Below are 14,074 nucleotides of genomic sequence, written 5' to 3' on the forward strand. Positions count from 1 at the left end.
CATCAGCAAATTTGACATGGTGTGAGTGCTGTGAGAGCCGCAATGCTGTGACTCAAACAGCCTCCCAGGGAAGGGGTTCTGTCTGGCAGGTAAACAGGTATTGCTGACTGACACCACTGAGCTATTTATAGTGCTCTGGCATTACAGGTGGCAGAGCAGAGCAAGGCCAAGGCATCAGCAAAGGCCTCTCACAGAGATAAAACAAGAATGAGGTCTGCTAGAGTTTAGTTCACTTTTTTATTCTGACTGTAATGCAAACAGGCATAAGTATTCCATAAAATCAGAAGATTGGAACTATACAGAAAGAGGTGCATGCTTCAGAACAATGTGGATATCTTGCAAACAGAGCCAGAGTCAGTCCAAGAGAGGGGCTGGAGTACATTGGATGGATGGCAGAGATTTTAGCAGCATTGAGAGCTCAGAGGTAGGGGAAAACCACGTTCTGGTATGATCACACACAACACCAGCCCATCCTGCTCCCACATCCCCACCCCCTCACTCCTCCGAGGAAACCCACCCTGGGATCACACAGAAAGCTACAGAACAAGCTTCCCCCCCTCCACACATAACCTGTCTTACGGGATGCCAAGTGAGAGTAAAGACAACATGCCAGTCTTAAATCATGGCACCATCTCATAAACCAAATGAAGGCACAATGACATGAGGAGGTGCTGAGGGGAGGGAGGAGGGAGCAGGAGGACCAGAGAGCAGCGAGGGGTTGGAATCTCATCAGCTCAGCAGAATTTACCCACATCTGAAGAGTTTAGAAAACCTCTGCAACAGCAAGTTTGGGAGTGGCCTGCCCCAGAGCTGCCACCCTTCCCAGAGCAGTGCCCTTCCTCTCCATGGCACGGCTGCTCTTTGGAAAAGGCCACCAGAAAATCAAAGACCCCAAACCAACCTTTGAGTCTCAGACTTTCCAAAGGTGCCTAAGGAAGCTGAGGGAATACATCCCTGCTCCAATTACAAAAATTAATTGGCACTGAATATCAAATTCCCTGGGCAGCTGGCAGAACTCATGTTTCTAACTCCATGCAATGTAAGAAGCAATGAGTCCTGGCTGAAAGTCCTCTCGCTGCTCATCCACTGCCTGGGGAATTGTGTGCACTCTGGAAAAGCTGCAGTCTACTCACAAGCTCTTTACAGCACACAGAGCCCAGGGGTTTTAAAGGCATCTCAAGGCAGCAGAGCATGGGAATGTAACCTTGGGAATTGTGGGGATTTGCCTATTTTGTAGAATTCTAGCAAGCAGGAATTCTGCATTGAATCTCACTGGCTTCAAAGCCATCATTTCAATGCTGGGCATGGGGAGATTCTGCAATGCCATCTTCTATTTCTGTGTCTTGGCTGCTGTAAAGTGTATTTTGTTAAGACATGATTCCATGCCACGATCACACAGAGAGGAAAATAAAAAAGCAGGCTCAGAAGCAAGTAGCACTAATGTCTCAGTTAATTAAGGCTGTTTTGTTGCCCTTGGAAAATTTTAAAATCTCCATCAGCAATTATTGTAGGAGCAAAAGATTTGATTTAATCCAAAAGAAGCTGACACACTGTCTGCTTGAGTTCTGCTTGCTTTCCCCACCCAAACCCAACACATGGAAACAAAGCAACACTTTTTCAGTGTTTAGTCTTTCAATTTTCAAAGCATTAGGAATGCCCCTGGAAGAAAGATACTTTGCCCAGTGTTTTTTCACTTGTGGCTTTCTGAACCAGCCCTGCAGAGACCTTGCCCAGCACTGTGTTCCTGCTTTCCCACAGCCCCAGAACTTTCTGCAAGCTTTGGCCCATGGACACAACAGAAGCCCCCGGTGTCTTGCTGCTTCCCCACCACAGTAATGAGGAATAGCTGCAAAGCTTTGGCTCCTGATAAACCAGGAATTCTCAAGGCAAGGCTCACAGGTTTGGTTTTCTCATTTGAGGTGCTTCCTCCCTCTTCCCTCCCCAAAATGTGGCCAGGAAGGACATGGATAAGGCAGGAGAGCAGCAACCCTCTTAGGGAGATGCTCTTGCTGCTAAACGAGCTGCCCCTGCCCAGCTACGAACTCAACAAGCTGCCCCTACCCAGCTGTGAACTCAACAAGCTGCCCCTGCCCAGCTCTGAACTCAACAAGCTGCCCCTGCCCAGCTCTGAACTCAACAAGCTGCCCCTGCCCAGCTGTGAACTCAACAAGCTGCCCCTGCCCAGCTACAAACTCAACAAACTGCCCCTGCCCAGCTGTGAACTCAACAACCTGCCCCTACCCAGCTAAAAACTCAACAAGCTGCCCCTGCCCAGTCACAAACTCAACAATCTGCCCCTGCCCAGCTGTGAACTCAACAAGCTGCCCCTGCCCAGCTCTGAACTCAACAAGCTGCCCCTGCCCAGCTCTGAACTCACAATCTGTTTGGGTTTTTTCCCCCATGGTTCGATGGCTCAAACTTCCATCCCAGCCCAACATCTGTAGATGTGGAGGCCAAGAGTTTCTAGTCCACTCTTTGTTCCTGGCATTGCAGGAAAAAGGTGGATCTGCATCACAATGCTTGAATATTTCATGAGCTGTGTTAAAATCAAGCCAGTTTTGACCTCCCCCAAGTTGTGTTTTCCTTCTGGAACCAAGTGCTTTAAAGCAGCAATTTCTTCACCTTTCTCCCTCTCCCAATACCCTGTTAAACATGTGCAGCCACGTGGAAGAAGTTGGAGCTCAGCTCTCCCTTCCAGGGTGGATTTCAAAGGGATTGCTGGGCCATGCACTGCAGTGAGGATTGACACAGCAAAAATATTGCCATCAGAAAACAGCTGCTGCTGCTGCTGCTGCTGTGCAAGCCTGACCCTGCAAGCTGCCCAAACCCCCAGGGCCACTGAAGCCAGTGTGTGTGGAAAGCATTTTGGGCCTGGGGGACTTGGATTCTACACTAATTTTGTCCAAGTTCAGGAATACAGTTTTTAAGAGCATTGGCCAAACTTTGTTCATCCTGTTACAGCAGAAGAAATCGTTGTAACAATGAGAGATACAGTAAAGTTGAATGGTCCTGAAAATGTGTCTCCATCTGTTCTGTAAAGGGACTGTGCTCCCCCTCTGGAACTATCAATGCAACTGCAAAGTTATCAGAGCAATTCTGAAGCTGGGAACTGGTCCCCAGGAACAAAATTTCGTTTTGGGCATCAAGTTATCCTTCCAAAAAACGGTGGGAACCCCTTGGAGGGCAATGTAGTGGCTTCAGTGGTTGTACCTTGGGAGGCAGCAGCTTTGGGTTGGGCTTGGTGCAAGTCCAACACAAACACACCCTCTGCCCCACCACCAGTTTAACCAAGACGGGGGCTCCAGCACGTGGAAGGGGCTCCAGCACGTGGAAGGTGCTCGCAGGAGGCGGTGCCCAGTTGGCACCCACACCTCCTGTAAAACCCCATCTCTGGGAGCAGAATTGCAGAGAGCAGCTGAGCAGGGCTGTAATTTGCTCTCTGTGATCCCAGGGGGAATTTACCCACTGAGAATTTCCTTTGTTCAATGATGTCAGAGAGCAGGAGCAGGAGGGTGGTCCTGGTGCCACAGTCTCTTCCCAGCACAAGGCACTGTAAGTCTGTTGGCATTCCCAGGAGCTGCCCTGGTTGGCTGAGCCTTTTGGCTGGGAAGGAGGAGGAAGGAGGGATCCCCAGAGGGAAGTGGCAGAGGGAGCCTGGTTACAGCCAGGATGGGGTGGGACGTCACACACCGACAGCAAAGGGACCACAGGAGCAATCACAGACTGAACAGGGGTTCATGCAGCTCCTGGCTCTTCCCAACTCCTCTCCTGCCATAAGCGTGGGCCTCTTTGCTCAGGACACAACTGCTGGTCATGCATGGACATGCTGACTCAGGGTTTGAACAGTGCCCTGCTCAGCCCTGGGGACACACAGGCACGGGAGGGCACAGGGAGTGTGGCCAGCCCAAAGCCAGCCCCTTTGCTCTGGCCAGAGTGGGAGTGGCTGGCTCTGTTCCTCACGTGTGAGGAGCTCAGGCAGACACAGCCACCACTGTGCAGGTGACATCTCTGTGAGGCCACTCCTGATGGCAGATATCTCATTATTTCCTGCTGTCTCTCATGAACAGAAGAACAACAAACTCCCAGGCTGTCCTTTTGGGAAGATGAAACCTTGGAAGTCATCAACAGCACAGGCCCCACATCCCCCTGCACTGACTGAGCAGCTGATTTTTCCCTGCTAGTGGACACAGCAGGTTGGAAAAACAGAGATTTGCCCCATGAGTTTTCAAGTCCATATAACACCTTTCTGTGGGTGTTTGAAAGACCTATGAATTAAAATCTTGGCAAAACCCCTCCACTTTATAGTGTCTTGAAAATCAGATTGCCTGTTTAGAGGAGTTTCTTTAGTTACTGGGGAGAGAAAAAGAGCAGAGCTGCCCAAAAGGGGTGGGGGTGGTGGTGGATATCCACCAGGAGAGGGACTGGGACATGGGGTCAGGTTGGGTTTCCATCAGGTGCCCTGGCCACAGGAGCCTGGAGGTGACAGATTTGTGAACTGAGTGCCCAAGGGGCACCAACCCCTCCACGTGTGACACCCCCAGGCAGCTCATGGCACCGGTCTGTGGCAGAGTCCACCTCACCCTCTGTGTTTGTTCATGCCAGAGACACTGTGGCTGAAGCCACACGTCAGAAATGTCACATGGGGACAAGCAGAGTGTAGACAACTAGTGGAAGAGCCACACTGATGAAATAATAAAGCAGATCCACAAGTTTCTTTCTCTCTTTGCTGTGGGAGAAAATGAAGCTCGAGGGGAGTGCGAAGCCCCTGCAGGTAAAGGGGATGAAGGAGAGAAATTCAGACATCTGAGACTGACTCAACAGAAAACAGTGAATCAAAATTCCCAGTGTGGCTTGTGAGGAGTGAACAGTCCTGCTCAGACAGTGGGAGCAGAGAGGCAGCTCTGAGCCCTGGGGGATGATGAACTTCCTGGACCTTCCTGGACTTCATGGACCTTCCTGGCAGGGAGGGTGTTTCTTCTTCTCCAGGGCCAGGCAGGGAGCACGGCCCTAAAACAAAGGACTCACCTCTCCAATGCCTGGTGAACTTGAGGTGGGTTTGTTGCCTGCCTGGCACAGCCCCCTTTGGAGACCCCCTGAGGGCAAGGCACACAGTTCCCTGCTGTTTTCACTGGCAGCTCAGGAGATGGAGGTGGCAAGTTCTGTGGTGCAGGCAAAGCAAGGCCATTCAGCTCAGACACAGGATCCAGCAGTGATGACTTTCCAGATGGGAGATGTTACAGGCACAAGGCAGGAGAGGAGAAAGTGACTTGCCAGTTGGAAGGGGCTGAAGACAAGGACATTTCTTTGGGCATTACCTCCTCCTCAGGTTATATCACTCCTTCTACCAAAGCAGACCCAGAGCACAAAGCTCAGAGCCAGAATCGAATCTCCCCAAAGAAGAGGACGAGAGGTTTTTATTTCTCTAGCTCTGTTTCTGCAGCCATAGGGCCGGGGTCAGGGCCAGGCTTGCTGCATGTTCCCAGCCCTCCACAAGCAGGAGCTCTGCCCAAACTCACCCATCCCAGCAGCAAAGGGACCCACTGCCCACCCCACTGCCCGCCCTGGGATTAGGGCACAACCCACAGGGCTCCACCGGGGGCTGCCCTTTTTCCTGTCCTGTCCTGCTTTCACCCCCAGGTCACCACGTCCCCGGGGGTGACACAAAGCTGGCTGTGCCCCTGGTTGCCAGCCGGGCTCCCAGCGCTGCCAGCCCAGCGAGCTCGGCTCTGGCCACACCGTGGCAGCAGTGGCTCGTGTTTTATACCCTGCTCTGCTGGGAGCAGCAAAACCGAATCGTGGATCGCAAATTCTCCCGGTGCCTGGCGGCTTTTGGCTCCCGGATTTTGGGCTGCAGCTGCTTCAAGCATTCAGGGAGTCAAAGTTGCAGAAGATGGTCACGACATGTGGAGATGTGGCCAGGCAAGCGGGATACGGGGCAGGAGGTCCTGGCTGAGGGTGGGAATAACTGCACAGCTCGAGGCAGGGGAGCCAGCAAGGTTTTTCCATGGGCTGGGAGGGCAGCAAACCTCCAGCAGCTCCTTTTGTTCTGACTTTGGCTTAGGGCAGACAAGTTTAGCCCTCTGAAAGCAAGCTCAGCAGTGCAGCTCCTGGGCAAACCCTCTGCCATGGCCGGGTTTGGTGCTTGGCTCAGTGCAGGCATCAGTGCATGGCTCAGCAGAGCAGGGGGAGCAGGAAAGGATCAGCATCTGCCACCTCAAAATGCCAGCCTCGTATCCCTGCCTCCAGCAAGAGCTGCAACCACGTCCTGCTGTCCTTGTCCTGGCAGTGAGGGAGGACAAACCTTCTTCAGGGTGCAGAAGAGAGAAGGAGGAAGGACACACAAGGTCACAGATCTCTGCCTCGCAGACAGCTCTTCTCTGTTAGAGGGGCTGGTGCCTCTCTGCGTTCACAGATTGCTTTTGGGGGCAGGTTTTTGCAGCAGGGTTGAGGTGTGAGGGTGTCAGAGCCCAGAATCACACAGCACCTTTGCAGCTGACCTCACCTCCCTTCTCACACGGTGTCCTGGCGACACAGCTCGTGCCACTGGCAGGTGGCACCGAGCCCACAGAGGGGACTGGTTCACCACAGAGGTCCCACACGTATTTCTCTTGTCAGGAGGTCTCTCCACGCTGGCATTTTCTGCTCCCAAAGCTGTAGAAGTGGCTGGGATCTGCTGCCCCAGAACTGCTCATGAGACTGTGCTGAGGTGAAGCTGATGCTCTCTGGGTGGGATTTCAAGAGTCCTCCGTTGGCACATCCTTTCCAAAGACCTGGAGCCTCCATAACCCTCCATGTGCTGCCTTCTAAATAAGCTTTGTAACAAAAGGTGCCTCTTACAGCTGGAGCTGGAGCCGCTTCTCTCCCATCCTCGTGGCTTTCCAGGCTCACCTGGGAGAGGGTTCACATGTTCACAGCAGGAAAAGCTCTGGAATGCAGCTGGTTCCAATGTCTCCCACCAGCATCGTGGCTGCAGATGACACATCTCCTGCAAAGCCCTCCAGGGGCCAGCCTGGCCAAGCAGCAGCCACTGCCACGAGCTTTCCTCAGCATGCACATCAGCCTGTGAGTTCTGTGCTTGCTCCTCGGGGGCAGGACTTGCATGCCAGCAAAAGTGGGGACTGAGCAAAGGGAGAGTTTCACAGGGAAGAGGGAGCAGAGAAAGGGGGAAACAGCACAGAGCCCATTTAGGAGAAGTCATGACACATAAATCGTGACAAAACCAGACACATCTGTACCCAGGCTGCTTGGGGAAGAACAAAATTCACAGGCACAAGGGCAATGCATGTCATCTGCCCCCAGCCTCGGGCATATGTACAAGTCCAAAGGAAAGCCATGGAAATGCAAGGATTCAGCCAAACCCCAGGCTGGGGAAAGGGGGATCCTGGGGGGAAAAATCCCCTGCTCTGGTCAAGCAACAAGACCTTGCTATTGCCCACCCCCTTTGACCTCTGCTCTCCCCCCAAACAGCAGAAATGAGGATGATCACGAAGGTGGTGATTTCATGCAGCTGCAAAACGCCCTCAAGACAAGGAGGAGAAAGGGGGAGTTCTGTAAAGGGCCACTGCAGGTTATAAAGCCATCTTACTTCAGTGGGGAAATCCAGGGAAGGGAAAAGGGGGAGAGGGAAATGGCCACAGGACAAGAGCAAGAGAAAGAGGAAGAAAAGGAAATAAAAATCATCATCATCATCATCATCAGGACACAACAACAGGACGAGAGACAGAGCGCTTTCCATGGGCGGCTCCCCGTGGGAAAGGAGCCACCGTGTCCGTGAAATACAAAACCCAGTGCCCTCCAGCTGGAGGGGGCAGCAGGAGCTGGGACTGGTTTGGCATCCCCTTGGGGCGATGGGTCCAGTTAGGAGCAGAAAACCCTGCAAGGGAAAGGGGAGAAAGGCAGGTCTTAGAGGGAGCAGTGAGGAGCACGGGATCGTCCTGCCTTGGGCTTTCCAAGGGACCACATCATAGGTGGGGATTTACAGACCCCTTTGCTGCTGGGGGAGGTGGGCAGGAAGACAACCTTTATCCCTGCCTACAGGTGCTCTGTGTACAGTGCAGACCCCAAAGTGTGTGATACCTTGGAGAAAAATTCCCACCAAACCTCAGGGATGTTGGGAAACCCACCGCAGGTCAGCTGGACACTCCTCACCCCGGGTACCCAGGGCCAGCACAAGGAGCAAGATCCACTCAGCTGCCCATCCTTTATCCTGAATAATCCTTCTGCTCAGCCAGGGAAAATCCCACCACGACAGAGCTGAGTAAATGGCAGGACATGGTAGAGCAGAAACAAACACAGCAAATGTCAAGATTTTTCACTTCTTCTGGCTGATTTTACAACAACAGGAAGAAAAATCCCTAGATCTTTCCTAACTGGCCATGGAGCAGCCTGGAGACCTCTCCCATCTGCTGTGTGGGCACCTGGAGCCAGCCAGGTCCCCCCACAGCTGGAGCTGGGGAGAGTCACTCCTTCCCCTGGGTCTTTCCAGTCTGGATGCAGGCAGGGGATAGGGCTGTTTTCCTTGGCATTCCCCTTTGGATGGGATGGAGTCTTGGCATATCAGTACAGCAGGAGCAGTAACATGGGAGGCCTGGGGGGATTTGTGCTGGTGAGGTGACAGCTATTTCAGAGACACTGCCTCTGCTTCCAGGGCCAGAATCCATGCCTTCCTCACCTCTGCTATAAGAACCACATGGACACAGAAGTGAAAGCTTCCTTCTCCATCCCTTCCTTCTCCGTCCCTTCCTTGTCCGTCCCTTTCTTCTCCGTCCCTTCCTTCTCCGTCCCTTCCTTCTCTGTCCCTTTCTTCTCCATCCCTTCCTTCCCCGTCCCTTCCTTTTCCATCCCTTCCTTCTCTGTCCCTTCCTTCTCTGTCCTTTCCTTCCCCATCCCTTCCTTCCCCATCTCTTCCTTCCTTCCCTGTCCCTTCCTTCCTTCCCCATCCCTTCCTTCCTTCCCCGTCCCTTCCTTCCCTGTCCCTTCCTTCCCCATCCCTTCCTTTCTCATCCCTTCCTTCCTTCCCCATCCCTCCCTTCCCCATCCCTTCCTTCCCCATCCTTCCCTTCCCCGCCCCTCCCTTCCTTCCCCATCCCTTCCTTCCCCATCCTTCCCTTCCCCGCCCCTCCCTTCCTTCCCCATCCCTTCCTTCCTTCCCCATCCCATCCCTTCTTTCCCCATCCCTCCCTTCCTTCCCCATCCCTCCCTTCCTTCCCCGTCCCTCCCTTCCCCATCCCTCCCTTCCTTCCCCATCCCTTCCTTCCCCGTCCCTCCTTTCCCCATCCTTCCTTTCCCCGTCCCTCCCTTCCTTCCCCATCCCTTCCTTCCCCATCCCTCCCTTCCCCATCCCTCCCTTCCTTCCCCATCCCTTCCTTCCCCATCCCTTCTTTCCTTCCCCGTCCCTCCCTTCCTTCCCCATCCCTCCCTTCCTTCCCCGTGCCTCCCTTCCCCATCCCTCCCTTTCTTCCCCATCCCTTTCTTCCCCATCCCTTCCTTCCCCATCCCTTCTTTCCTTCCCCGTCCCTTCCTTCCTTCCCCATCCCTTCCTTCCCCGTCCCTCCCTTCCTTCCCCGTCCCTCCCTTCCCCATCCCGCAGCCCACAGACTTGGGAGACCATGGCAGGGGTTAAAATAAACACGTCAACTCACTCATCCGTGTCTTTTTTGCTCTCCTCTATGAACGCGATGGACTCGGATCTAAGGCGGTTAGTCACCTCGTACGTGCGCAGGGTGACTCCAAAAATATCCTCGTGGTACCGGCTGTCATCCTGGAGGGGACCCGGCAGAGGGAGAAAAGGAGGGTTTGCAAACAGTTGGTGTTGCCGCTGCCCCAGCGAGCTCCGGGGCGGTGAGGAGGGACCAGATACACGGCAAAGGTTCTGGGGTGTGTCACAGGAGCGGGTGGGACAGGAATGAGCAGCGAGGGGAAATGATCCTTCCAAGGGCACGGTGTGGGGCAGCCAACCCGGGGGCTGTTCAGTGTGTCAGACTCCAGCCCAGGGGTTGTTGTGTTTGTCAGACCCCAGCCCAGGGGTGTCAGACCCCAGCTCAGGGGCTGCTCCTTGTGTCAGACCCCAGGCCAGGGGTTGTTGTGTTTGTCAGACCCCAGCCCAGGGGTGTCAGACCCCAGCCCAGGGTTGTGTCAGACCCCAGCCCAGGGGTGTCAGACCCCAGCCCAGGGTTGTGTCAGACCCCAGCCCAGGGGCTGCTCTGTGTGTCAGACCCCAGCCCAGGGTTGTGTCAGACCCCAGCCCAGGGGCTGCTCCATGTGTCAGACCCCAGCCCAGGGTTGTGTCAGACCCCAGCCCAGGGGCTGCTCCCCATGTCAGACCCCAGCCCCAGGGTTGTGTCAGACCCCAGTTCAGGGGCTGCTCTGTGTGTCAGATCCCAGCCCAGGGTTGTGTCAGATCCCAGCCCAGGGGCTGCTCCCCATGTCAGACCCCAGCCCAGGGGTGTGTCAGACCCCATCCCAGGGGTGTGTCAGACCCCATCCCAGGGGTGTCAGACCCCAGCCCAGGGTTGTGTCAGACCCCAGCCCGGGGGCTGCTCCCCGTGTCAGACCCCAGCCCAGGGGCTGCTCAGTGTGTCAGACCTCAGCCCAGGGTTGTGTCAGACCCCAGCCCAGCATTGTGTCAGATCCCAGCCCAGGGGCTGCCTGGCTCTCAGGGGCACCAGCAGCCCAAAGCCAGTCCGTGTACAACCAAAAACGTGGCTCTGGGTTCCTGGATGGACTGTGGGGACATGGTTCAGAAGGGGTTGTCCCACAGGAATCAGGCTGAGTTATCCTCCTGGGGAGCAGCAGAATGATCTGAGCATCCCTCCTTGGGCCTGTGGCCCAAACTGAGCTCATCTGTGCTTCAGCTGCAACATCTGGGCAACATGTTTGCCCAGGGACATCATCCTGCCAGCCACACAGATGGGGAGGTTTGGAGACGTCAATCCACAAACTGCCCTGCTGGGTGGGTGGGATGGAGTCACTTAGCAAGGTGATCTTGGATAGAGGGGCTTAGAAGCAATCCTTCTTTCAGGGAGGTGAACAAGGTGAACAAGCCCTGCCTGGGCTACCAAGGGTGGTACCAGTGATGGTACCAGTGCTCATCACAGTAGCAGCTCATCACAGGAGCCTGGAGTGGGCTACGGGGGCTGCAGGCTGGGGTGGAGCTCCTGCAGTGCCAAGTGACTCCCACTGTGCACCCAGACTTTGGGAAGATCACCCTCCTGACCTCACCCAGATCTCTGCAGTGCGGGTGGGACCATCTCCTGTCCCCCCAGTCCTGCCTGGTGTGGGCTGCAGGCTGGGGTGAGGCTCCTGCAGTGCCAAGTGATTTCCCCTGTGCACCCAGACTTTGGGAAGATCACCCTCCTGACCTCACCCCGGTCTCTGCAGTGCGGGTGGGACCACCCCACCCCTCCGGTGCCCGTCACCCCGGCGCTGCCGAGTGTGGGCTGCAGGGACTGCAGGCTGGGGTGGGGCTCCTGCAGTGTCAAGTGATTCCCCCTGTGCACCCAGACTTTGGGAAGATCACCCTCCTCACCTCATCCAGATCTCTGCAGTGCGGGTGGGACAATCTCCCGTCCCCCCAGTGCCCGTCACCCCAGTTCTACCCAGTGTGGGCTGCAGGGACTGCAGGCTGGGGTGGGGCTCCTGCAGTGCCAAGTGACTCCCACTGTGCACCCAGACTTTGGGAAAATCACCCTCCTGACCTCATCCAGATCTCTGCAGTGCGGGTGGGACAATCTCCCGTCCCCCCAGTGCCCGTCACCCCAGTGCTACCCAGTGTGGGCTGCAGGGACTGCAGGCTGGGGTGGGGCTCCTGCAGTGCCAAGTGACTCCCACTGTGCACCCAGACTTTGGGAAAATCACACTCCTGACCTCACCCAGGTCTCCGCAGTGCGGGTGGGACCACCCCACCCCCCCGGTGCCCGTCACCCCGGCGCTGCCCGCTCGGCGGGAGGAGGCACCAGGTGCAGTGCCCGTGGCAGGAGGCTGTGTGGTGTCTCAGGGTGCAGACACCACTCACCCGCAGCTTGCTGATGAAGGCGCCCGCCTCCTCCACCGACAGCTGGCCCTGCTGCCTCACGATGCGCTGGATGGTCTTGAGGACGTCCCCGGCCATGGTGACATCCCCGCAGACGTAGATGTGGCCTCCCTGCTCCTTCAGCGCCTTGAACACGGTGTGGGCCAGCTGCTCCTGTAACACGTCCTGCACGTATTTCTGAGGGAGGAGGAGGAGGAGGAGGGAGCTGGGATGAACTCCAGTTTCTCAGCAATATCCCCCTGCAGGCTCTGGGCAGCTCTGAGTGCACCAGCTGCCCTTGAGGCAGCAGTGCAAGGTGGCACCTCTTTGGGGAACATGCCCGAGCCTCACAGCACCCACAGTCAGAGAAGAGATGGGGGAAGCAGCAAAGCATCATTCTGCTTTGCATGTTCAACCCTTCACTGTGTCTTTCATTGCCAGGCCTGCTCAGGTGCCTGTGGGAATTTGGACCTGGCTCTGGGTGGCGTCACCCACCAGGTGAAGAGGAGGCTCAGAGGTGACCTCAGCACTGTTTGGAACTGCCTGAAGGGAAGTTCTGGCCAGGTGGGGGTTGGTCTCTTCTCCCAGGCACTCAGCAATAGGACAAGGGGGCACGATGGGCTCAAGCTCTGCCAGGGGAAATTGAAGTTGGAGAGCAGAAAGAAATTCTTTGCAGAGAGAGTGCTCAGGCATTGGAATGGGCTGCCCAGAGAGGGGGTGGATTCCCCATCCCTGGAGGTTTTTCAGCTGAGCTTGGCCGTGGCACTGAGTGCCATGATCTGGTAAAGAGACTGGAGTTGGACCAAGGGTTGGACTTGATGATCTCAGAGGTTTTTTCCAACCCAATCCATTCTATGATTCCGTGATCCCTCCTTGCCCACCTGCTTGGGAGGAGATGCTTTTTTTCCTCCTTACCTGCTCCCACCTGGTGAGGATGGTTGAAGCCCCCAGGGCAAAGCATGAGCAGTGTGGGCACCCATTCAGGCTGGCACAGGGATGGGAATGTGCCCTGGGAATGAGGCTGCACTGGGAAGGGATGACCTTGCACATTTCTGCATGAGCTACCTGGGCTGTGCCAAGGAACCAACACCTCCACAATATTCTGGTTGGCCACGGGCACCCAGGGCTGCCCAGCAGCACCAGAGCAGTGCCCAGCACGCACCTTTGGTTTGTCTGGCTCCCGGGAGTAGGCTGTGTACAGCTCTCTGAAGACACCGTGGGTTTTGGCAAAGAGTGTCTCCTCTTTGTAGATGTGGTCGATCCTGGACTGCCGGCAGCCAAACACCAGGACCATGGGACAAGGCTTGAGCCCTGGGGGATCATTGGGAGCAGTTAACCCTTGGATCACTGATACCCAATTCCTGCAAGCCATCCCCCTCCAGATCCACCAGCAGATCTACCAGGACACCCCGGGCAGAAGAATGGACCCCTCCATCCCTATGCCAGCAGCTCAGGGTTCCCAAGCACTGCCCGAGATGAGGAACAGGAGCACAGACCCACCTTTGTGCTGGATCTCAAAAAGCCGCTGCTGCCAGAAGCTGCGGAAAGGGGCGATGCCGGTGCCAGGGCCGATGAGGATGCAGGGCACCTGGGGGTCCTGGGGCAGGTGGAACCCGGGAGCACTGCACACAGCAAACACACCAGTTAAACCCAGGCTGCCTCCCTCGCCTCTGCCCACAGCAGGCTGAGACACAGCACAGAGATGGAGGGGTAAAAAATGAGGTGAAATCCCAGAAAGCAACATTTTGGTGCAGAACTGCACCCATTTGCTCACAAGTCCAGACCTGTTTTCTCCCACTGTGAGAAGAATTGAGGGCAGAGATCTCATCATACAAAGGAGCTCACCCCATCCTTCTCACCCTTTGCCCTGTGTGGAACACTTACCCTCTTACAAAACAGGGCACCACTTCATCAGCCTGTATCCGATTCAGCCACGAGGAGCAGACTCCGTGGTGGATTGGTCCTTCTCCATCTGGAAGGGGAGGGAAGGAGGTCTGTCCTTGGCACACCAGCCAACAACTCTGGTTGTTTCCTTTCCTAAAACCTCCCCTGCCATATCCCACA

General features: G+C 55.6%; 1 protein-coding gene across 2 annotated transcripts in view; it reads right to left on the reverse strand.

The window, feature by feature from the left end:
• Positions 1-229: 229 nt before the first annotated feature.
• Positions 230-14,074, reverse strand: part of NOS1 (nitric oxide synthase 1) — a 57,979-nt gene continuing 44,134 nt past the window's right edge. For both annotated transcript variants that reach the window (XM_071571943.1, XM_071571944.1), the window contains exons 23-28: positions 13,895-13,982; positions 13,511-13,632; positions 13,173-13,321; positions 12,014-12,208; positions 9,642-9,760; positions 230-7,873 (exon numbers count right to left, since the gene is read on the reverse strand). In XM_071571943.1, coding sequence (XP_071428044.1) covers positions 7,858-7,873; positions 9,642-9,760; positions 12,014-12,208; positions 13,173-13,321; positions 13,511-13,632; positions 13,895-13,982 — 689 coding nt within the window. In that variant the 3' untranslated portion in view covers positions 230-7,857. The remainder of the gene's footprint in view (positions 7,874-9,641; positions 9,761-12,013; positions 12,209-13,172; positions 13,322-13,510; positions 13,633-13,894; positions 13,983-14,074) is intronic.

The sequence above is a fragment of the Pithys albifrons genome, chromosome 17, assembly GCF_047495875.1.
Source record: "Pithys albifrons albifrons isolate INPA30051 chromosome 17, PitAlb_v1, whole genome shotgun sequence".
Lineage (NCBI taxonomy): Eukaryota > Metazoa > Chordata > Aves > Passeriformes > Thamnophilidae > Pithys > Pithys albifrons.